The sequence below is a fragment of the Neophocaena asiaeorientalis genome, unplaced genomic scaffold (genome assembly GCF_003031525.2).
Source record: "Neophocaena asiaeorientalis asiaeorientalis breed wild unplaced genomic scaffold, Neophocaena_asiaeorientalis_V1.1 scaffold534, whole genome shotgun sequence".
Lineage (NCBI taxonomy): Eukaryota > Metazoa > Chordata > Mammalia > Artiodactyla > Phocoenidae > Neophocaena > Neophocaena asiaeorientalis.
In genome coordinates, this window is record NW_020172826.1 from 232,278 (window position 1) to 256,643 (window position 24,366).

At 41.8% G+C, this 24,366-nt stretch overlaps 2 protein-coding genes across 5 annotated transcripts in view; both read left to right on the forward strand.

The window, feature by feature from the left end:
* SGMS2 (sphingomyelin synthase 2) overlaps window positions 1-14,084 on the forward strand; it is a 117,330-nt gene extending 103,246 nt beyond the window's left edge. The window contains exon 8 of the transcript XR_003002851.1: window positions 13,953-14,084. The gene's annotated coding sequence lies outside the window, so the exon portion shown is untranslated. The remainder of the gene's footprint in view (window positions 1-13,952) is intronic.
* CYP2U1 (cytochrome P450 family 2 subfamily U member 1) lies at window positions 884-24,285 on the forward strand. 4 transcript variants are annotated; one of them, XR_003002850.1, is made up of 6 exons: window positions 884-1,942; window positions 13,953-14,588; window positions 16,971-17,132; window positions 18,312-18,479; window positions 19,230-19,747; window positions 24,263-24,285. XR_003002850.1 is itself a non-coding variant. In XM_024741917.1 (5 exons), exons 1-5 carry the CDS (start codon window positions 1,453-1,455, stop codon window positions 19,403-19,405), a joined length of 1,632 nt encoding a protein of 543 aa, XP_024597685.1. In that variant the 5' UTR covers window positions 884-1,452; the 3' UTR covers window positions 19,406-20,087. The 4 variants fall into 4 exon arrangements, 2 of the variants coding, with proteins under 2 accessions (XP_024597685.1, XP_024597686.1); XR_003002849.1 differs by lacking the exon at window positions 24,263-24,285 and adding an exon at window positions 21,138-22,233; XM_024741917.1 differs by lacking the exon at window positions 24,263-24,285 and having other exon boundaries at window positions 19,230-20,087.
* Window positions 24,286-24,366: the final 81 nt, after the last annotated feature.

The following is a 24,366-nucleotide window of genomic DNA, read 5'->3' on the forward strand; positions in this document are numbered from 1 at the left end:
ATAAGAGGGTGTCTGTTAAGGTCGTTAAATTAGTCACATGGTCAACTATTTTAAAATCATTTGTGAATTTAAGTTGCTTGTAAGGAAAGATGTTAGTGGCTACTATTTTGGAGAACAGGCTATGAAGAGAATCAGATGACATATTGAAGATCATCTGTGCAAACAAGTGGTAAAATTTTTTAAATTCTCTAAAAAAAATGAGAAAAGTAATCTAACAATGGTTACTTATAGAAGATAAGAGGTGTGTTTTTTGGGGAAGCTTAAAATAATTTATGAAGAGCATGGCAAAAATAGTATTAGAACAGAGTAGATGTGAAATAAAGAATAAAAAGGATCAGAAAATGGGAAACATTTGTTCATTATCATCAGTTACGTTGATTTATACGAGACTGGCCTTTTAGCAGACAGAAAATGGTCTAGTATCGACTATTCTGTGTCAACCTAACATAAAAGAAACCAGAGGATTTAGCCTGTAGAAGACAGAAAAGGGAAGTGCCTACGAGCCATAATTACGGAAAATTAAAGGACTTTGTATTGAAAGCACTACACAATTCTCACTTAAAATCTCAACCTCAGCATAGTTATAATGATACTGTGACCCACTCCTCACCCGATTGATTTTCTTTTTATATTATTAGCTACTTAAATCCTCCAAGCAAATTTCTGGATTAGGTCTTCGGCTTTACCCAGGCCACACGCTGAAACGGACGCTGAACTTACACTCTCCACATAAAAGGGATATTCCCGTGTATGGCAAGTTATAAGAGCTTTACTCCATCACCCCACCCACCCCACTATTCCCCCCCCATCCTTTCTCCGGAGCGTTGGCCACCTACATCTACAAATTCTACACATTGCATTTCCATCATCCTGCTGTCAGTGGGTGGAGGAAAGGGTCATTTCTTCCTCCGAATCCCGATTTGGATAAAGCAGTACCCCTGTCTTTTTGCTACCAGGAGATAGGGCGGGGACCCCCCTCGCCCACCTCAGGGTAGAAGCGCTGGTGTTGAGGCTGAGTCGTACGAGGGGCCTGTTGACCTGGCACGGTTTAAGCACTCAACTGACAAACAACACAAGAAATCCGGTAACCAATCAGAGCGTAAGGGTTTGGTGCGAGCATCTTTTTTTTCAGGGGCGGTCACAGCCAAGTCTGACCCAGCGGAGGGGCGCGACCCGGATTGGGCGGCCAACTTCCAGACAGCTTGCCCAGCCTGGTCCGCGGACCGCCACAGCCTGGTTGCGAGCGCGTCCCCGTTTCTTCTCGGGCGTCGCTGATTGGAGGGGCTGGGGAGGAAGCGGTGGGCGCAGCCAATCCGGAGCGGCCTCCGCCGCTCTCCTCCCCGCCCCCGGGCTTCCAGGGGAGTTGGCCTTGGGGCCGAGCACCGGTGTCTGCGTGTGCTCTCGTGAGGATAGCGGCAGGAGCCCGGGGCTGAGGACTCCGGCGCACAGGCCATGGCTTCCGCCGGGCTGCCCCAGGCTCCCGCTGAGGACTACCCCTGGCCTCTGCGCCTTCTGCACGCGCCTCCGGGGCTGCTGCGGCTGGACTCCACGGGCGGCGCGCTGCTGCTTCTCGTTCTCGCCGCGCTGCTGGGCTGGAGCTGGCTGTGGCGGCGCCCGAAGCGGGGCATCCCCCCCGGGCCCACTCCCTGGCCCGTGGTGGGCAACTTCGGCTTCGTGCTGCTGCCGCCTTTCCTCCGACGGAAGAGCTGGCCGTACCGGCGGGCAAGGACCGAAGAATTGAATACCTCGGGCCTGGGCGTGCAGTTGCTCCTGGCAGACATGGCCCGTGTGTACGGCAACATCTACAGCTTCTTCATCGGCCACTACCTGGTGGTGGTCCTCAACGACTTCCACAGCGTGCGCGAGGCGCTGGTGCAGCAGGCCGAGGTCTTCAGCGACCGCCCGCGGATGCCGCTCAACTACATCCTGACCAAGGGGAAGGGTGAGCTGGGCCGCGGCCGCGGGAGCCTTGGGGGTCAGGGGTCACGGGCCGTGTGAGCGCGCGGATGGGGCTGCAGGTGCGCCGGAGCTGGGGGGTTCTGTGCCCCCTGCGGCCGCGCGCACCCAACCTGCCTCACACCTGCACCCAGCGCGGGAGGGGGAGGGCGGCGCTGCCTCCCACTCCCGGTGCCTTTGAGATCCCCTGCAGCTGTGATAGGTTCCATCTTTCCAGGAGTATTCGCTCCTTCCCAGAATAAGGCCTCACTCTTCAGGCTGTTCCCGACGAGAAAATTCGGCCGTGTTAGAAAGAGAGAGGGATATTTACACCTTTTGCGTTTTGGGTGCAAGAGTTTAAGATTATTTCCCCATAAGATAGGAAGTCCAGAAAACACGATAGAAACTAATTGGCAAACCTAATGTACAATAGGTTTATAGTTTCTGTGATTCCTGCTTATGGAAGGCTAAGTTGGGCAGTTTTGAGCATTGGTAAACATGTTATCCGCTGCAATAGAATATCACATTTGCCCTTTTGCCCTTTTTGTTTATCAGTGTTCCCCTTTGTCTTATTGGCCGGCACAGGTCCCAGACTGTGTTTCCGTCTGTGTCAATCCTACCCTTCGGTCAGGTGTTAATTTTTTTTTTTTTTTTTACATCTTTATTGGAGTATAATTGCTTTACAATGGTGTGTTAGTTTCTGCTTTATAACAAAGTGAATCAGTTATACATATACACATGTTCCCTTATCTCTTCCCTCTTGCGTCTCCCTCCCTTCCACCCTCCCTATCCCACCCCTCTAGGTGGTCACAAAGCACCGAACTGATCTCCCTGTGCTATGCGGCTGCTTCCCACTAGCTATCTACTTTACGTTTGGTAGCGTATATATATCCATGCCACTCTCACACTTTGTCACAGCTTAACCTTCCCCCTCCCCATGTCCTCAAGTCCATTCTCTAGTAGGTCTGTGTCTTTATTCCCATCTTACCCCTAGGTTCTTCATGACTTTTTTTTTTTCTTAAATTCCATATATATGTGTTAGCATACGGTATTTGTCTTTCTCTTTCTGACTTACTTCACTCTGTATGACAGACTCTAAATGTCTTTCCCTCAGGGAGTTTTTTTCCTCACTTCCGTTCCAGGTAAGTTAGTCTCCCTTGTTAGAACCAGTTTCATTGCACAAGTACTTTTCCTTCACTGCACTTATCAATATTGAGGCTTCATAATTCTGTAACCTTGGCCTGAATGTGAGTCTTCACCACTAGACTGACATCTAGGAAGACAGAGTTATTCCTTGTCCTGCCTGGCACATATAGGAGTCAATAACTATTTATTAAGTAAATGAACTACTACTTCCTTTTCCTGGCATGTGGTATAAAGAGATCCAGGCTTTTCAGAATCTGATGAAGCCAGAATAATGATGATCTTAATATTCTAAATGTCCCACTGAAAAATAAATCATACATGTCACAGTTCATACCTTACTCTCTCCATGTCTTTACACCTGCTTCTTCTACCTGGAATTCTCTTCCGTTCTCATGGCTGCCTGGAGAACTCCCACCTGCTTTTCTTTCCCTCTCTCTTTTTAAAAAAATAATGGTGAAATACAAATAACATAAAATTTACCATCTTAATCATTTCTAAGTGTACAGTTTAGTGGCATTAAGTCATTCACATTGTTGTGAAACCATCACCACTGTCTCCAGAACTCTTTTCATCTTGCAGAACTGAAAGTTTATACCCATTAAACAAACACTAAAAACCCATTAAACATTTAAAAACGCTCTAACCCCTGGCAACCACCATTCTGTTTTCCGTCTCTGTGAATTTGACTATCCTAGGTACTTTATACAAGTGGAATCATACAATATTTATCCTTTTGTGACTGACGTATTTCACTTAGTATAATGTTTTAAGGTTCACCCATATTGTGGCATGTGTGAGAATTGCTTTCCTTTTTAAGACTGAATACTATTCCATTGAATGTATGTACCACATTTTGTTTATCCATTCGTCCCCTGATGGATACTTGCATGCTTCCATCTTTAGACTATTGTGAAAACTGCTGCTGTGAACATGGTATGTCTACAAATACCTGTTGAAGTCCTTGCTTTCAGTTCTTATGGGTGCAAATCCAGAAGTGGAATTGCTTGATCATATTATATGTTTAATATTTTTGAGTAACTGCCATACCATTTTCCATAGCAGCTGCACCATTTTACATTCCTGCCAGCAACAGCCAATGTTTCAGTTTCTCCACATCCTCACCAACACTTGTGTTGTATTTTTTCATACCTGCTTAAATGTCACCTCTCTGAGAATGTGTTCTGTGACCTATTTCTCTATCCTCCCAGGTACAGGTGAGCTACTCTTTTCTCTGTGATACCACTGTTTTCGTTTAAACCCTCATCGCATTCCCTAGCAGTCAGTAAGTCTTGTCAGCCTGCTGCAGATATATCCATGTTCTGTATCCATTCACTTCTCTCCATTTCCATCTCATCCAAGCTACCATCGTTTTTCATTTCTTACTCCAGAAGCCTCTTAACTAGCCTGCTTGCTTCTGCTCTGATCTTTTATCCATACAGCAGCCAAAGGGATTTCTTTAAAAAAAAAAAAAAAAAAATGTGAATCAGAACAAATCATGTCGCTTCCCCCACTGAAACCAGTTGTTTCCGACTCCATACTAGACCTACTGTGCCCCAAAGGATCTGGCCTCTGCCTGCCTTTCTCACTTTATCTCTTTCCACTCTCGCTTTATTGTACATTTCAAGTACAGTGTCTGCTCTGGACACACTAAGCTGATTCCTGGAAGGTTGGTGACTGCCTCAGGCTACTGGGTTTTGTCATCCTTAGGCCTGGGATAACTTTAAAAAATTTTTTTAAAATATTTATTTGGTTGCACTGGGTCTTAGTTGCGGCAGGCAGGCTCCTTAGTTGTGGCACGCATGTGGGATCTTGTTCCCTGACCAGGGATCGAACCCGGGCCCCCTGCATTGGGAGCTCGGAGTCCTATCCACTGCACCACTGGGGAAGTCCCCTGGGATAACTTTTTACTTGGTTTATTCCTTATCATCTCTCAGGCCAATTGTCACCTTTCACTACTATTTTAGACACTGCCCAATATCACAGCTTATTTTATCTCATTTATATTTCACTAACCTCATTCATTAAAAACTTTGAAAGCATTTAGCCTATTACCAACCCCACTTACCATTGGAATGTGAACTCTGTGAGGGCAAAGATCTGGCTCATCTTGTTAACCACTGTATGCCTTCTAATGGGCACAGAGCAGGTAATCAAGAAATGAATGGATGCATGCATACATCTGTTGATACATACATACATCTAACATCTGTTGATGCACTTACCACATTATATTGGCACTTTTGTTGCTCATCTGTCTTTTCCTCCTGATTTTTAAAGGTAGGAATTAGATTTTCTTCTTCGAGGTCCTTCTTGGTGGGTGTATAGTTTGGTTAAGAATCTATAAGGCAGTTTCTAAGTATTAGTTGGATCACAGTTTATTATTGGATCCCTCCTTATTTTGTAAAGTCCTGGGAGCCTGGGGTAATCTGGTGCTTCAGCATCCCAACTAAAGCATTAATTCCTCCAAGAGACAGGACTTTTTAGGTGATGCTGCTCTTGTATTCTGGCGGATGTGTGTTGGACGAATGTGCTGTGAGAAATTTATGTTGCTGGTGAAAATGATTGACAGGAGAAAGTAAAGCAAGAACCATATGTCACAAGGAAAATGCTTGTCGATTTAACTTGGAATAAAGAACAGGCCATCTGAATAGGAAAATGTAGATAGTCAAGGAATCTTTTAATGGAATTGTTTCAAGGGTGAAAAATAAAAGGGGAGAATGTGAGTTTATTTCAAGATGCCCGTCGAAGGATGAAGAAGCAGATGAGTTCTGCGTAGCCGTCATAGATCAAGAATTGGATGGCATAGTCATCCTGAAGAAGATAGGCCACAGGAGTGAAAGGCTGAGCGGCTCAGCTCAGCAAGATTTGAGGAGTGCCCGAGCCACCTTCAGTGCTGTTTCCAGTGGCAAGATTGTAAATTGCGGAAGTTGTCCAGAAGCAGGATGCGTAGACTCTAAGAGAAAGAAAAGTGATATTAAGAATTAGAGGCCAATAACGTTATTAAATGTTTATATTTATTTTTATAAGATATTTGTAAAAGAGTTTTGCTGCTAAAGTTGATGAGACTCGAAGAGAAGGAATATTTCATGAACAGTGATGTGCTGGAAATAGTTCACTTAACACATTGCCATCAAGTTCTAGAATGTAGGGAGGTTATTAATTATATTTGAGTTTTTCAAATTATCATGCTTGTACAAGTTGATGTTCTTTTTAAGCATGAAAATTATAGTAAGGTGGATAGGCCAGAAAGATGTTCTACATTAGGTATGCCCATCATACTTATTCATCCATCTGATTCTGTTCCTGAGCAGGAAATAAAGTTACAAAGTCAGATTAAGAGGTACAAACTACTAAGTATAAAATAAATAAGCTACAAGGGTATGTTGTACATCACAAGGAATATAGCCAATGTTTTATAATAACATTAAGTGGAGTATAATCTAAAAATTTTGAAACACTGTCTTATATGACTGAAACTAATATAATATTGTAAATTAACTGTACTTCAATAAAAAAACATACAGTCAGAGCCAAGGCTACCAAAAGAGTACTTTAAGTGTGGTCTGTTTCTTCTCAAAGGTTTATGCACATCACATTTTTATTATAAAATATTTCAAATATAAAGTTCAGAGAGTAATATAAACTCATTCATCACTGTTCACATTTGCTTCAGATTCATAAACAGTGCATGACTTCATTTGGTATGTTTTTTAAAACCTTACATATGTCATATATTTATAAAGTATCTTTCTACCTCTAGCTTTTGTAATTTATCTATTTCCCTGTTGATAGAAATTAGATTACTTCTAATTTTGAGAGATTTTGAGAGACTTGGAGCAAGAGTCAAAGGAAATTGCAAGACATGAAAATGGGAGGCAAAAGGAAATTTTGAAGAACTTTAGAAGTACAGGATAGACCAGTCAGGACTGACTACCTTGAAGGGGTACAAGATACAAAATGAAATTAGGAAATAAAGAAAAGTGAAAGTTCATTTGAGCAATTTGAAAATAAATGAGGAAAACGAGATAACTGAATCTTGTAGTAAATGCAGTAAAGTACATATTTTAGATAGTTACGTGCTCATTTCAAGAAGGCCTGAATTCCCACTAAGAGGGACACTTATATGACCCTATGGAAGGAAAGGGCAAATATAATCAGTGGATAACACTTTCTCTGCTTCAAGAGAAAGAAAACGTATGTGTGATTAATGTAGAATTGCATCAAATTTAATGTATTTTAACTATTTTTATTTTAGTAATATATGTTGCTTATTGTAAAACATAAAACATGGAACAGGAGTAAAAGAATTCTTTTAAAAAATAATTGAAAATCATCTGTGATCAGTGTTATTTTGAGATAGCCACTATTAACATTTTCATGTATCACCTTTGTTTTAGTCTATTTGAGCTGCTGCTGTAACAGAGTTCCATGGGCTAGGTGGCTTATAAACAACCGAATTTATTTCTGGAGTCTGAGAGTTCAAGATCAAGGTGCCAGCTGATTGGTGTCTGTTGAGGGCCAGCTTCCTGACTCACAGACAACTGTGTGTAACCTCACAAGGTGAAGGGAGCAAGGGAGATCTCTGGGGCCTCTTTTATAAAGGCACTAATCCCATTCATGAGGGCTCCATCCTCATGACCTAATCACATCCCAAAGATTACTTTCCAATACCATCACACTGGGCATTAGGATTTAACATATGAATTCTGAAGGGACACATTCAATCTGTGGCAGCCTTCTAGTATTTTTTTTTCTATATGTACAGGTATTTTAAAAAATATATTTGCTTCCTTGAAATGGAAACATATTCTTCACACTCTTTAAAATTATTTTTATCACTTAAAGTATTATGAATATTTTTCCATATTATTGAATTTTCTACAAAGTTCTTAAAAACTGTACAATATTCCTTTGTGAGAATGTATCATAGTCAATTTAGCCTATCCTTTGTTTGGTTTGAGGTAGATGTTTGTTTCAGCTGTCTAGCACCTAGTCCTCTGACAAGAGCACTCCCTTCTTCTGAGTAACTCTGGCTCCACCACCCTTTTGTATCCATTAACTGTGGCTGGAATGGGAGATGCCATATCTTTACATGAATTCCCGTCTCTGACCACAGTGATTAGTCAGGGGATAGAACCCTGATCAAAGGTGATTTGAGCAGAATATCTCACCTCTTTGTGATGGTAGTGAGTCTGTGGGCTGGACACAACTCAAAAGTTCATAGCTACAGATCGATCCCCACATAGTTTTGGGGTAAGAATTGATACTTGTGGCATAGTTTGGAAACCTCAAGCCAAATAATAAATGTAAAGTATTCCAAATTGGTATCACCATGGAATACCTGACTGAAACATCTGAGTCTTTCCCCAGCGTTTTTCAGGTTAGAACTAGAGAATAGAGGGCTTTAGAGGGCTTTTATCTCCCGTGGTGAAAATGGGAGAATGGGCATCTCAAGATAGCTCCCAGTTCTTGGAAAAGCTGGTTCACAGTAGGAAAGAATGAAGTCAGTCAGGAAGAAAGAAGTGAAAAATAGGTGCAGAGAGGAGTTCAGTGGCATTTAGTCTTCTCGAAGGTGGTAACACCCAGCTCTTCCTGCTTTTTGGTTTCATCCACAGCCTAACTGGCCTTTTTGCCAGACTAGCTTGAGGGTATGTTTTTGTCATTCCCAAACAATAGTCCTGGTTTTTGCTTTGGAGCCATGTTTAATTTTCAGTGTTATTATCCTCCTTGAGATGAAGTCTTTGTATACATCCATTGTATACATTCAGGGCTAAGAATGGAGATGTCAGCAACTACAGGGTATGCCTGAACCTCTTCCAAACACTCTAAGACTCTAGGCCAGCGGTCCCCAACCTTTTTGGCACCAGGGACCAGTTTCGTGGAAGACAGTTTTTCCACAGATGGGGGGGGTGGATGGTTTCAGGATGATTCAAGCACATTACATTTATTGTGCCCTTTATTTCTATTATTACTACATTCTAATATATAATGAAATAATTATACAACTCACCAGGAGTCAGAGCTCAGGCGGTAATGCGAGTGATGGGGAGCGGCTGTAAATACAGGTGAAGCTTTGCTCACTCACCCACCACTCACCTCCTGCTGTGCGGCCCGCTTCCTAACAGGCCACGGACCGATATTGGTCCGTGGCCCGGGGGTTGGGGACCCCTGCTTTAAGCCATTCTGGCTTCATGACATGGATATTTTGTAACGTTTGAAACCCTGAGGCCATTAATTCTGTCCCTGCCTCTCATCCCTGGCATTCTCAGGCACTGTCTCCTTGGTCAAGTCTTATCTTGCACTTCATACCTGTCAGATTGTTGTCAAATACCTAATGCCCAGATACTAGTCTCTTTTGAGAAGCCTCCCTCCATTTCCTTGCCTTACCTAAACCTGAATTTTTCCCTGAAGATAATTCAGCCCTCTTGAAATACTGTACCCTCTTTAACTTCCCCCAAGTTCTTTATTTTTCTAAAATGTGCCTTCATACACATCCTTATTTACAAATGAAGTATCGCTCAGATGTCCTCTCTGAGAAGTACTGCTTTCCCTCAGCTGACATGGTGCTTTTTCCTTTGTCTACATTGCAACTTCAATACACCTCCAACATACAACATTTAATACAATGAATTCCAACAATGCAACATTCAATATAGTCCAACATAACAACATTCGATACTGTACATCCCAACAGTGCAACTTCAGTACAGTCCAACATAATTCAATACCATATAGTCCAACAATGCAGCATTCAATACCATGCATTCCAACTGTGCAACTTTAGTGCAATCCACCATACAACATTCAATACAATATGCAACTTCAATACAGTCTAACATACAACAGTGTATTATGAGTTGTTGGTTTATCCAGCTCCTCACAAAACTGGAAGCATCTTGAGAACAAAGACTGTGTCTTTTAAATCTGTATGCCCTTAGTATCTGGCATGTAGGGGACTGTAAGTAAATATTGAAAAAACTAATAGAGGGCATTTATTTCTAAATTTGAGTGTACCTAACAATGTTGTCTAGCATACATATGTACCTAACAATGTAGATATATACAATTTTTAATACATTTTAATTTTGTATATTATATATCTTAATTTTAAAATATTTTATATATTATGTATAAATATCTATATAGCCATGATATATATCTACAAGTAACAAAAACTTACAGAACTGAAAAAAGGAATTGACAAATGCACCATTAGTGCAAATTATTTTAACGTAAGTATTTGAATAGTTGATAGATCAGGCAGATAAAACTTTGGCAGGGATAAAGAAGATTTGATTCTGACAGTTATGTAGCTTTCTCTGTTGGAAAGAGGGCCTTATACCCAACAATTGCTTATATAAAAATTCTTCTCAATTTTATTTGGAAATTTTATTAAAATTGATCACATACTAGACTAAAAAGCTAGCTTCATCAATGTCAAAAATCATCATACTTCCCTGGTGGCGCAGTGGTTGAGAGTCTGCCTGCCGATGCAGGGGACACGGGTTCATGCCCCGGTCCGGGAAGATCCCACATGCCGCGGAGCGGCTGGACCCGTGAGCCATGGCCGCTGAGCCTACACGTCCGGAGCCTGTGCTCCGCAACGGGAGAGGCCACAACAGTGAGAGGCCCGCGTACCGCAAAAAAACAAAAACAAACAAAAATCATCATAAGCCAAATTGATCTAGGTGGCAAAAGAGAATCATAATAGAAAAAAATGTTTATACTTTTTTTAAAAAAGATTTATTTTATTATTTATTTATTTTATTTATTTTTGGCCGTGTTGGTTCTTAGTTGCGGTATGAGGGCTCTTCGTTGCGGCGTGTGGGCTTCCCTCTAGTCCTGGCGTGCAGGTTTTCTCTCTCTAGTTGTAGTGTACATGGGCTCTGTAGTTGTGGCACGAGGGTTCCGGAGCGCGTGGGCTCTGTAGTTTGCAGCACGCAGGCTTTCTGAGGCGTGCGAGCTCAGTAGTCATGGCGCACATGCTGCATGCTTAGTTGCCCCGCGGCATGTGGGATCTTAGTTCCCTAACCAGGAATCGAACCAGCGTCCCCTGCATTGTAAGGTGGATTCTTTACCACTGGACCACCAGGGAAGTCCCCAAATTTTTATACTTTAAATGCATTGAAAAGACATGCACACAATACTGGTGGACTGCAGCTAAAGTGCTACCCAAAGGCAATTGTACAGCCTTAACTATCCTTTATTAGGATAAAGTTCTGAAAATTAGTTAGATAGCTAATTTTATATATCTGAAAAAGAACAAAAGAATAAAGGTAAGGAAAAAAGAAGAACATGCCATTATAATTATAGACAAATTCTTCCAGAGAGAAAGAATACACCATGGCTCATTTTAAGAGGTGAGTATATCCAGACAAATACATTATGAGAAAGGAAATTTATAGTCCATTTTCATGTATGAATATGAATTTTTAAAAACTTAACATATTAGGAGACCAAATCCAACAATCTTTTAAAAAGCATAAAAATGTCATAACCAAAGTTGGATTTATTCTTGGATTGCAGGTAAGTCCAATTATAAAGAAGACAATTTTCAAATTAATCTGTAAGTTAAATGCAATTCCCATCAAAATCTCAAAGGTGCTTTTTTAAAAATAGAACTTGACAAGCTGATTAAAGTTTGATAAATATGAGTAAACAGCCAAGAGTAATCAAAAAACAATTTTGGAAGAGAACAGGGTGGTGGCGGTGGGGACTTCCCTAGTAAATATTAAGACTTACTATAAAGTCTATTTAGATCTTATTATAGAGTAACAATAGTTAAGACAGTGTGCTTTAAGCACAGTCATAAATAAATACACCAGTGTACAATATAGCAGACTAGAAAACCAATAACCTGAACTGCCTGTGTACAGCAAATGTTGTAGATCAGTAGAGAAAAGGAGAGGCTGTTTCATAAATGGTGCTTGAACAATAGGTTATCAAAATAGGGAGAAAAGTGGATTCCTTCTTCACAATAAGTAGGAATACCTAACATAAATATAAATTCCAGGTAGGTTATAGAGACTTAAATGTGAAAAAGCAAAATTTTACAAGAGAGTAGAGAATGTATTTATAAACCTGTGGTAGGAAAAGATTTCTAAAATAAGACATGCAGCACAAATCACTAAGAAAAAGATTGAGAAATGGAACTACCTTTAAAACATGTTTATCAAGTAATAGCATTAAAACATGAAAAAGCAATTCATGTACATGATGGGAGACAATGTCTGCTATGCACGTAGAATATATAAGAAGAAGAAAATTGCACAGTTATTAAGTACAAATCACAGAATAGGAAACCTGGCCAGTAACCATATGAGAAGCTGCTCCAACCCACTGTAACAATCAGGGAAATGCACATAAAAATCAGATGAGATGCATTTCAGCCCTCTGATTGGCAAAAATAAAACGTTGATGACTGCAAAGTGATGGTAACTATTTGACAAGAGATCATTCATGTACTTCTGGTGTACTCTCCACTTTGGAGAAGAATTTGATAATGTCTAGTCCCATTGAAGGTGTACATATTTTATGACGCATCGATGCACTCTTAGCAATGTCTTCAAAATTCTGATGGAGGGGAAAATGTACAATAAATACATTTTCGAAAAATGTTTAGAAATTTGCCTCTGATGCGTCCTTTCCCAGGAACCTGTTAGAGGATGGCCTTCAGCAAAATACAGGAGTGAAATAAGGTAAAGACATAGAATCCAGGAAATGAATTCAATACAGGAGGGTCCAAAAAATTTTCTAAATGATGTCAAATGGAAGTCACAAAACACCTGAACAGAGGGCCTAGAAAGCAACATCAGATTTGAGCAGATGTGTGGAATATTCGAGGCAGGAAAATGGAAGTGACAAGTCATCCAATACATTAGACCACGTGGATATTTCTATCGAGAGTCATTTTATATAGGTATCAAAGATTGTGAGAAAACATAACCACTGAGAGAGGTCTTTATTTCATTCTCAGCTGTATTCACAGCATCCCAGTGTCTAGCACATAGTAGGCATTCAGAAATATTTGTTAAATGAATGAAGCATGTCCTTGAAGGTAGCAGGAATGAAGTGGATGAAAAATGGAAGGAGGAGAGCTGGCTGAAACAATAAAGCACACCATGGAAAAGAGAATGAAGTAGTGACAGGAAACAAGGAAAATTTGAGAACAATCTGATACAACATCTGGGAGCAATTCTTTTGGGTTTGATGGTGGAAGATGTATAACATAAGTGAGAATCAAATAAGATGTAGTTGTGAATGCCCTTGAGTTCAGATGTTTTAAAATTAGGGCTGTTTGCAACTACAGACATTTTAGATTACCTGCCAGTTATTTGATCCAAACTTTGATGGCCAATGGGCTGTTGATTTATTCAGTTCATATTTAACAATCTCCTCCTTTGTACACAGCACTATGTCAGAAGTTTGGATTTTAATGATGAGCAAAATCAGATATTGTCCCTGCCCTCATGTGCAATCTGTTAACCATGCTTATCCTTCTGTTCACATTTATCTAGCCTGAAATATTTTCTTAGTCTGTATTCACTCTTATGAAAATAAGGTTTTGAAATTTACACTAACTCTAGAAATGGAAACTCATTTCATTTCACCAGGAGTTAGTATATATAATAATAAGCTTTATAGAAAATTTTCCTAATCAAATTGGATATGACTTTTGTTATTATAAACATACACTATCTTGATAACTAAATTTTGCTAGTCATTCTTGGCTGGTGATCTTTATCTGTTCGTATATGAACTTTGCACAAGTGACTTGAGAAATACAAATAACCCTTCATGGTTGGTCCTGTTGAGTATTAATTATCAAGCATTGCTCTTTCTTACCTTCTTTCCTTGGTGTCCTTTTGCAGGGATTGTATTCGCACATTATGGTCCAGTCTGGAGACAACAGAGGAAGTTCTCTCATTCAACTCTTCGTCATTTTGGCTTGGGAAAGCTTAGCTTGGAGCCCAAGATTATTGAGGAGTTCAAATATGTGAAAGAGGAAATGCAAAAGAATGGAGAAGTCCTCTTCAATCCTTTCCCCATTGTCAACAACGCGGTCTCTAACATAATTTGCTCCTTGTGCTTTGGCCAACGGTTTGATTACACCAATAGTGAGTTTAAGAAAATGCTTAATTTTATGTCACGAGCGTTAGAAATCTGTCTGAACACCCAGCTCCTCTTGGTCAACATATGCTCGTGGCTTTATTACCTTCCCTTTGGACCATTTAAGGAATTAAGACAGATTGAAAAGGATTTAACTATTTTCCTTAAAAAAATCATCGAAGACCATCGAGAGTCTCTGGATGTAGAGAACCCTCAGGACTTCATAGACATGTATCTTCTCCATGTGGAGGAGGAGAGGAAAAATAATAGCGATAGTAGTTTTGATGAAGATTACTTATTTTATATCATTGGCGATCTCTTCATTGCTGGCACTGATACCACAACTAATTCTTTGCTTTGGTGCCTCCTGTATATGTCACTGAACCCCGACATACAAGGTAATAAACAGATGTTTCCTTTATTCGTGGCAAAACCAGGATATATTTTTTTCCATTTCCATTTAAATCAGCAACCTTTGTGATCCTGTGGCTCCTGTCAGTAAGCAATGTCTTCAGGCTGGAAAAGAAAATGGAAATACTTGCATCTCATAGGGAATGGGTAAGGTGTTAACAACGAAGCTCCAAGTTTCTAGACAGTGGCACTAAGATCACAGCTTGCTTGAATCTGCTTTAAATCTCTACAGGTCTGATTCTGTGTGAAATCTATGATGAAGAAAGAACTTTAGAGAAGACTATTTTAGAGTTGAAGAGAGTCATAGTGATCATCTGAACCCATTCATCTTTTTTGAAGATGAGACCAGAGGCCCAGAGAAGTTCTGTGATTTTCACAAGGTCACGGAGCTAGTTCCGCCACATCAATACCAATAGGTAGTGAATTTCAGTGGAAGTTCATAGTGGAAGGATACAGGAGAGAATAGTGTATTCATTTTCCGTTGCTCCTACAACAAATAACCACACAGTTAGTGACAACACAAATTTGTTACGTTACAGTTCTATACACTAGAAGTCTGACACATGTCTCAGTGAACCAAAATCAAGATGTTGGCAGGGCTGCGTTCTTTTCTGGAGGCTCTGGAGGAGAATTCATCTCCTTGCCATTTGCAGCTTCCTTGGCTCGTGGCCCCCTTGCTCCATCTTTGAAGCCAGCAATGTTGCATCTCTCTGACCATTCTTTCACAGTCATATCTCCCTCTGACTCCAAACTGGGAAAAGTTTCCAATTTTTTTTTTTTTTTTTGGCTGCATCGGGTCTTCGTTGCTGTGCGCGGGCTTTCTCTAGGTGTGGTGAGCTGGGGCTACTCTTCGTTGCGGTGCGCGGGCTTCTCATTACGGTGGCTTCTCTTCTTGCGGAGCACAGGCTTTAGGCGCGCGGGCTCGGCAGTTGCTGTGCACAGGCTCTAAGGCGCGTGGGCTTCAGTAGTTGTGTCTCGCAGGCTCTAGAGCGCAGGCTCAGTAGTTGTGGTGCACAGGCTTAGTTGCTCTGCAGCATATGGAATCTTCCCGGACCAGGGCTCGAACCCATGTCCCCTGCATTGGCAGGCGGATTCTTAACCACTGTGCCACCAGGGAGGTCCCAGTTCTCCAATTTTAAAACCCATGTAATTAGGCTGGACACACCCAGAAAATCCAGCATAATCTCCCCATCACAAAGTCCTTAATTTAATCACATCTGCAAAGTCCCTTTTTACCAAATAAGGTAGCATATTCACATGTTCCAGGGGATTACGGCATGGACATCTTTGAGGGACCATTTCCTGCCTACTATAGATGGGATTGTGCCTACCTATATTCATTAACTATTGATGAGTAACCAAAATTTAGCATCTTAAAACAACAACCAGGGCTTCCCTGGTGGCGCAGTGGTTGAGAGTCCGCCTGCCGATGCAGGGGACGCGGGTTCGTGCCCTGGTCCGGGAAGATCCCACATGCCGCGGAATGGCTGGGCCCGTGCGCCATGGCCGCTGAGCCTGTGCGTCCAGAGCCTGTGCTCCGCAACGGGAGAGGCCACAACAGTGAGAGGCCCGCATACAGCAAAAAAAAAAAAAAAAGACCCAACCATTTATTATTTCACATAGTTTCTGGGGATCAGGTATCGAGGAGCAGCTTAGCCTGGATGGTCTGGCTTAGGATTTCTCACGAAGTTGTAATCAAGATGTTGGCCTGGGGCTACAAACATCTATAGACTTGATTGGGACTGAAGGATCCACTTGCAAGATGACTCATCCACGTGGCGGCTGGCTGCAGGTCTTGCCACTTGGAACTTTCCGTAGGGCTGCTTTACTGGCAGCTGCCTTCCCCCAGAATGAATGACCCTAGAGAGTAAGTGGCCAAGACAAAAGCCATAGTGTCTTTTATAACCTAAGCTCAGAACAGTCATGCCATTGCTTCTCCTTTATTCTGTTAGTCACATAGACCAACTTGGAACAGAGTGGGAGGGGATGGCACGAAGTTGGGAACACCAAGAAGTGGGGGTCACTGGGGGTCATGTTGGGCTACCATACGTTGTCACAAGTAAAAGCTTAGAGTCAATCAGATGTTGATATGAGAGAATAATTCCGAGTGCTCCTGAATCCAGAGTGCTTTCCCCTTTGCCACTCTGTCCTGCCGTCGTCCTTCAGAATCCCAGGCTGGTACAGGGTTCCTGGGACCAGCTGCCTCCACTGGAATATCTGATCAGTGTTTCACTTCACTGAGGCCAAGTCAGGCGTGTGCTGCCGACTTGTCAGCTGTGTGGATGTGGTGATGGGAAGAGTGTATGGGAGGGCAGTCTCTCCTGGCTTAGCTTTTGGATTATGCTTTCCTTTTTTTTTTTCCTGTATAGAAAAGGTTCATGAAGAAATTGAAAGGGTCATTGGTGGTGACCGTGCCCCCTCCCTCACTGACAAGGCCCGGATGCCCTACACAGAAGCCACCATCATGGAGGTGCAGAGGCTGAGTGTGGTGGTGCCACTCTCCATCCCTCACATGACCTCAGAGAAAACAGGCAAGTCCAGGGCCTTCCTCCTTGCAACGCCCTCGAGGGAAGCCCGTCCCCTTCATCCAGAGGACTTGAGGTGAGGTTGTGGCAAGGGTTTGTTGTCATGGATAATCAAATGACCAGAGGATGCTTCCGCCTCAGCTGTCCCTTATTTGCCCTACGGCTGGCGTTCCAGCCCCGCCTGTTTGGTAAATAGCTCTCTAGCCTTCAGAGCGTGCACACTTAACACTGGTCAAATTTTGCTGCCGTTTAAGATGGCTGTACTGGCAGAGAAAAACTCCAGAATGAACAAAGGCCCCTCTCTGTCCTCCTGTTCTTGGAGGCCCGAAGAGCTAGCCTAATTATGAAATTAAGGAGCTTAACTGGGAATTATTCTACTTCATGTTTTGCGGTTCTGTAACTGAAGCACAAGTATTAAAGAATTAGAAGAGCCCATCTGATTCCGAAGGCATGTTTCAGCCTTTCACCTACAGTGTCCTGGCCATTTAGGCACTCAGACTCATTGTAAGCATCCCTCATAACAAGGAGTTTTCGTCCTCCGGAGATAGCCCGTGATGAAATGGGCTTAAATCTAGTTATAAGACAGTTGTAGGAGGCAATCACTTATAAATGACATTGGATCACTTAACAGTTTCTTTGGTGTAAATTAGATACAAGGTGTGTGCAGTATCCTTGGGGCATTGTTTAAAGTGCATGTGAACTTGTCAGCTGGTATGAACCAGCATTGACTTCCCTGTACATCCCTTTACCTTAGTTTACCTTCTTCATTGTATTGTGTGACATAAAAGCCTGGGAACTATAAAATTGTATACACGTATTAGGGATTTGCAATTCTTTGGGAAAGTTCACCTGAAATGCCCTATGATTTCCGTTTTAATGTTTTCTTTTAATTGTAATGTTTTTATCATTTGATTTAATTGATTAACTCAACATCCATCAGAGCAACTCCTGTGCCCTGTCTCAGGCTGGGTCCTGGGAGGGTATGGAGAGGATACCAGTTGATAAGGTTTTGCCTCTGCCCTCAAGTACCTCAAAGTTTACTCTCAGCAGATTAAGAAGCTAGATATGTAACTAGTTTTTGTCTGTTTGTTTGTTTGTATTTTTAGAGAGTGTTGTTTACCAAGAGTTATTAGTAAAAGCGTGTTGAATAATACTGTGGTTTCGTTTTGTTTTGTTTTGTTTTAGTGCTCCAAGGGTATACCATTCCTAAAGGCACGATAATATTACCCAACTTGTGGTCAATACACAGAGACCCAGCCATTTGGGAGAAACCAAATGATTTCTACCCTAATCGATTTCTGGATGATCAAGGACAACTTATTAAAAAGGAAACATTTATTCCTTTTGGGATAGGTCAGTTAAACTTTTATTTTCTTAATGGCATAATTTTAAAAAGAAATAGAACCAAAAGAATCTTCTATTATTTCATGATACTCTTTTAAAAATGTTTCTTTCTTGGCAAGCTAATATAAGAGAGAAATAATTTAGATAATGCATCTCCCCTATGTTTATTTCAGATTTTAAAAACAAAGTGAAAGCAGTTGGTTTTAAATCTTTAAATATGACTAGAAATCTTCCTTTTTGAGTTGTCCAGGTGATTGTTTGAGTCCCAGGGAACTGTTAGAGTTAAGAGCAGCTTTTGACCTGCCTGAATGGTGGGTGAGAGGGTGGGCTCTCTAATCTCACCAGGCCCTCTTTTAGGTTCCTAGATTAGGGCATGTAGGCTTCTTTCTGTAGAAAAGGAATGCTCCAGAGATTCTTATTTGATATCTTTTCTCCTTAATCTTCCAGGTAAGAGCAAGGAAAGAGATAAGTAAGTGTGGAGGAGACAAGGTAGCCCACCTCATTGGCTCCGTCTCTAGTTCCTATCTAGGATGTGGATAGATTTTTATGAGTAGGAGTTAAAATGTGAACTTGGTATGCAAAAATTCTGATCAGCATAGACTCTGGGAAGCCACGGGGTATATGTGGCAATTTTATTTCAAAACTCTCTATGTCTGCCTTTAAAACACTCAATTTAGAAATTTCATAAATTTATCCCTTTTGAGGTAGGAAAAGGGCTGGTATTATAATCCTTACCTTTTTTCCTGGTCTCATTTTTAGGGAAGCGGGTATGTATGGGAGAGCAGCTGGCAAAGATGGAATTATTCCTGATGTTCGTGAGCCTAATGCAGAGTTTCACATTTGCTTTGCCTAAGGACTCGAAGCCGATCCTGACTGGGAAATATGGTCTAACTTTAGCCCCACATCCGTTTAATATAATCATTTCAAAGAGATAAAGAACATCTCCAGGAAGAGATGGTGCAGAGAATGTAAATACATGTCCTTCTAAACAGATTCTTCCTTCTGTAATTGACAGCGGATCCAGCAACTCTGCAGGTCTAGGTTAGGCTTGGATTAGAGAGAGATTGGAAGGAGGGTAGAGCACGTGGGACCTTTCATCTCGGAGGGTTTCTCAGAAGGAAACTTCAGCCATTTTAGTAATGCACGTGACTTGGGGGATGGCGACGAAAGTACTGGATTCGGAAGCAGGGGATCCGGATTTTATTCCCAGCAGCCTCCACCAATGAGCATTTCTTCTCATCCCTCAGTGCCTCAGTCATTCCACATGGAAAATGACGGTAACAAAATTTGACTTCTCTCTCTGTCTTGGCATGAATGATGGTCAAACGCTCCATCTTTTCTGACATCACCAAAGCACTGTTAAGCTCTGGAGAACAAATTCAGGAGGAGGAGGAAGACCTACCTGTTTAAGACCCATGACAACATGAAAGTGGTGTTCAGACTTGAATACTTCATCAGAGAAGGACGTGGGTTTAGGGGACAATGAATTAGAGCTTTTCTTATTTATTTATTTTTTTACTTAATTTCTTTTTGGCTGTGTTGTGTCTTCATCACTGTGTGGGCTTTCTCTAGTTGCGGTGAGCAGGGGCTACTCTTCATTGCCGTGCGTGGGCTCTCATTGCGGTGACTTCTCTTGTTGCGGGGCACAGGCTCTAGGGCACACGCGGGCTCAGTAGTTGTGGCGCACGGGCTTAGTTGCTCCACGACATGTGGGATCTTCCTGGACCAGGGCTCGAACCCGTGTCCCCTGCATTGACAGGCAGATTCTTTTTTTTTTTTTTTTTAAAAAAATTTATTCATTTATTTTTGGCTGTGTTGTGTCTTCATCACTGTGTGGGCTTTCTCTAGTTGCGGCGACCGGGGGCTACTCTTTGTTGAGGTGCACAGGCTTCTCGCTACAGTGGCTTCTCTTGTTGCGGAGCATGAGCTTTAGGTGCACAGGCTTCAGTAGTTGTGGCACATGGGCTCAGTAGTTGTGGCTCATGGGCTCTAGAGTTCAGGCTCAGTAGTTGTGGCGCACGGGTTTAGTTGCTCCGCGGCACGTGGGATCTTCCCAGACCAGGGCTCGAACCCATGTCCCCTGCATTGGCAGGCGGATTCTTAACCACTGTGCCGCCACCAGGGAAGCCCTAGAGCTTTTCTTGACACAGATCTTATGTCGGTTTTGGAGGACTTGTTTTGTTATTATCTTTTCGTTTATGATTTTAGTTTTTACTTTTTGTAGACATGCGATGAAGTGGACCCTTGTTTAGTATGTTGAGGAAAGGTTATTGTCTGAATGTATACGTCTGCCTTCTATTTCAACTACATGAACAGTGAGACTAACTGAAGAAGTGGCTTCATGGCAGAATTCCTTTCTGCTGTGTTTACTCACAAGGATGTAGCTCTGGCTTTTGACTTGAGCCCTGAATAGTGACTCTGGAATTTTTTTTTTTATTATTTTTTTTTATTTTTTTATTTTTTAAACATCTTTATTGGGGTATAATTGCTTTACAATGGTGTGATACTACTCCGCGGCCCCGAATCTCCCCCCTCCGTCTCCCGCAGTCTCCGCCCGCGGAGGGGCTTCCTAGTGTGTGGAAACTTTTCCTCCTTCACAGCTCCCTCCCACTGGTGCAGGTGCCGTCCTTATTTTTTTGTCTCTGTTTTTTCTTTTGCCCTACCCAGGTATGTGGGGAGTTTCTTGCCTTTTGGGAGGTCTGAGGTCTTCTGCCAGCCTTCAGTAGGAGTTCTGTAGGAGTTGTTCCACGTGTGGATGTATTTCTGGTGTATCCGTGGGGAGGAAGGCGATCTCCGCGTCTTACTCTTCCGCCATCTTCAAGGTCCCCCCGAGCTCTGGAATTTTAATACTGGGATTTATGAGAAAAGGATTCAAACTGTACTGAACATTCCTTAACTGTTCTTCCTGCCACCAGGCCTAATGTATCTCATCCTTGAAGACTTGCAAAGACAGGAAGGCATTCTTAATTTTTTTAAGATAACTAAATTGTTTATTAATAAATAAACTCCCTCTAAAAGAACAGTTCTCAAAAAAGCTTATGACTTCTTTCAGGGGATATTTGGAAATATGTGGGTGTGTTTTCAGTTATCACAGTGATGGGGGTGCTAATGGCTTTTTTGTTGCCATGAGGCCAGGATGCTAAATGTCTGAGCAGTCCTAGACAATGAAGAACTGACCTGCCCAAAGAGAACATGCTCCAAAAGTGGCTAGCCCTTTTCTTTATTCTCCCATTATACTCCTTATATAGAAAGAATTGTGATAATAATATAAACAACTGTACTTTTGAGCCTTTCCTCATGCTGGCACCATACTTTATGCTTTACTTGTGTGCTTACATAATTCTTAAAGAATGTTTAGTAAGAGGATGCCATTCTGTAGCTGATGGAGCTCAGGCTTAGAGAAGTTGTGGCCTACATGTAGTTAAAAAGTACCGCTGTGCATTTCAAACCTACCAGTCGTTGTAACTGGAGAGTTCTTCCTGTACCACGTCTTTATAATGCCCTCTGCATTTTCAATATGGATAAATGAAATACAGGCCAATCTTTAGGTGCCTTGAGGATTTTTGTTAATTAAAAAAGAAAAACTAAGAACGAAATGCATAGGCACTGTGAGTGAATGGAGAGGTTGTTATAGAGACTTTATTTATTGTTTATTAATTAATTTTTATTTTTGGCTGCACTGGGTCTTCTTTGGTGTGCGCAGGCTTACTCTAGTTGCGGTGAGCGGGGGCTACTTCTCATTGCGGTGGCTTCTCGTTGCAGAGCGTGGGCTTCAGTAGTTGTGGCACATGGGCTCAGTAGTTGTGGCTCACGGGCTGTAGAGCGCAGGCTCAGTAGTTGTGGCGCACAGGCTTAGTTGCTCCGTGGCATGTAGGATCTTCCTGGACCAGGGCTTGAACCCGTGTCCCCTGCATTGGCAGGCGGATTCTTAACCACTGTGCCACCATGGAAGCCCCTAGAGACTTTAGATGGATGATGCATGTGTGGATTACCGTGTACCACGTGCAGGGCGGTTTGTCCTGATCTGGAATTTCATATGCTGCAGAATTGCACTAATAACTTTGCATTAGCATGTTTATTACTCTTCGATTTATACATGCATTTTCAGTACCCCCTAACCAAACAGTTTGTAGCTAACTTGAGAAAAAAACTCTTCTGTGAGATTATGTTGAAATCAGATGTTTATTAAACTTTAAAATGTAATGCCTTAAACTGTAGCACTTTTAAAACATCTGTTTATGGCAAATCACTGAAAGGACTGTTAATGCTTCCCTTGCACATGTTGATATTTTACGAGTTTTTACTTTATGATGTATTTGAAGTGTAAAAATAATAGTACTTTGTTTTATAAGTTTGCCTAATACCTACTTTTTAGTCCTCATCATTAGCATGATTTTTGATGCTTATATTAAACTTTTAATTTTAACTGAGATAGTGTCATGTGTGGTTTGGGGGGTTTTGTTTTCTTTAAATTGCTAAACAAAATTCTCTTTTACCAGATGTCAAGTTAAGAAAAAGAAGAGGGAATAGACTTCCAAAAAGAGGGAGATGGCCACATATAATATAAGCATGATCTCTAGACAGGAGGATAATTGTTTTAAAATATCCTCTCAGAGCACAGTTACCCTCAGGACTGTAGCACAGCCCAAGCTTCTTATTTCCCATGTCAAAGTCCAGCATTATTTGAGAGAGGGATGAATCTACATAAGCCCATTGTGGCAAAATATCGAGTGCTTGTCTCTATTACACTCCTTAGCTCAGGAAGAAGAGTTTTTTAAAATACCCAAACCTATGGATTTTTCCTATAGATGAGCCCACTGCCGGCTTTTTCCACGGCCCAGTCTTCCTCCTGAGGTCACAGTGCAGAGGTCACCTCCTGAGGGATGGCTTCTGCTAAAGCCCTATCTAAAGTGGCCTTTCCTGAGAACACCCTGCTATATAGACTGAAAGTTTGTGTGCCCCAAGAATTCATTAACTGAAACCTGATCGCGATGTGATAGTATTTGGAGGTGGGACCTTTGGGAAGTGATTGTGTCATGAGAGTGGAGCCCTCATGCATGGGATTAGGATCCTTATAAGAGCCCAGAGAGCTCCCTGCCCCCTTCTGCCATATGAGACTGCAGTGTAAAGACAGCCATCCATGAACCAGGAAGCAGGCTCTCACCAGACACTGAATCTGCGCATGCCTTGATTTTGGACTTCTAGTCTCCAGACCTGTGAGCAGTAAACTTCTTTTATCTGTAAGATACTCAGTCTATGGTATTTCTGTTATAACAGCCTAAATGGACGAAAATATGCCCTGATTTATCACCCAGCTTACTTCCTTCAGAGCCCTCCTCACTATCTACAGTTACGCTGTTTATTTAAATCCTGTTTCCACCATTTCTTCCACCTCTGGCCAGAGGTGCCGTTTGTTGCACAAGTTTTCAATTTTGATGAAGTCCAATTTGTTAATTTTTTCTTTTGTTGCCTGTGTCTTTGGTGTCACATCCAAGAAATCATTGCCAAATCCAATGTCATGAAGCTTTTTGCCTGTTTTCTTCTAAGAGTTTTATAGTCTTAGCTTTTATGTGTAGGTCTCTGATCCATTTTGAATTAATTTTTGTATATGGTGTAAGGTAAGGGTCTAACTTTACTTCTGTGCATATGGATAACAGTTTTCCCAACACTATTTGTTGAAAAGACTGTCTTTTTCCCATTGAATGGCCTAGGTACTCTTGTCGAAAATTGTTTGACCATATATATGAGTATTTATTTCTGGGTGGATACTATCTTTTTTTTTTTTTTTGCAGTACGCGGGCCTCTCACTGTTGTGGCCTCTCCCGCCGCGGAGCACAGGCTCCGGACGCGCAGGCCCAGCGGCCATGGCTCACGGGCCCAGCCGCTCCGCGGCATG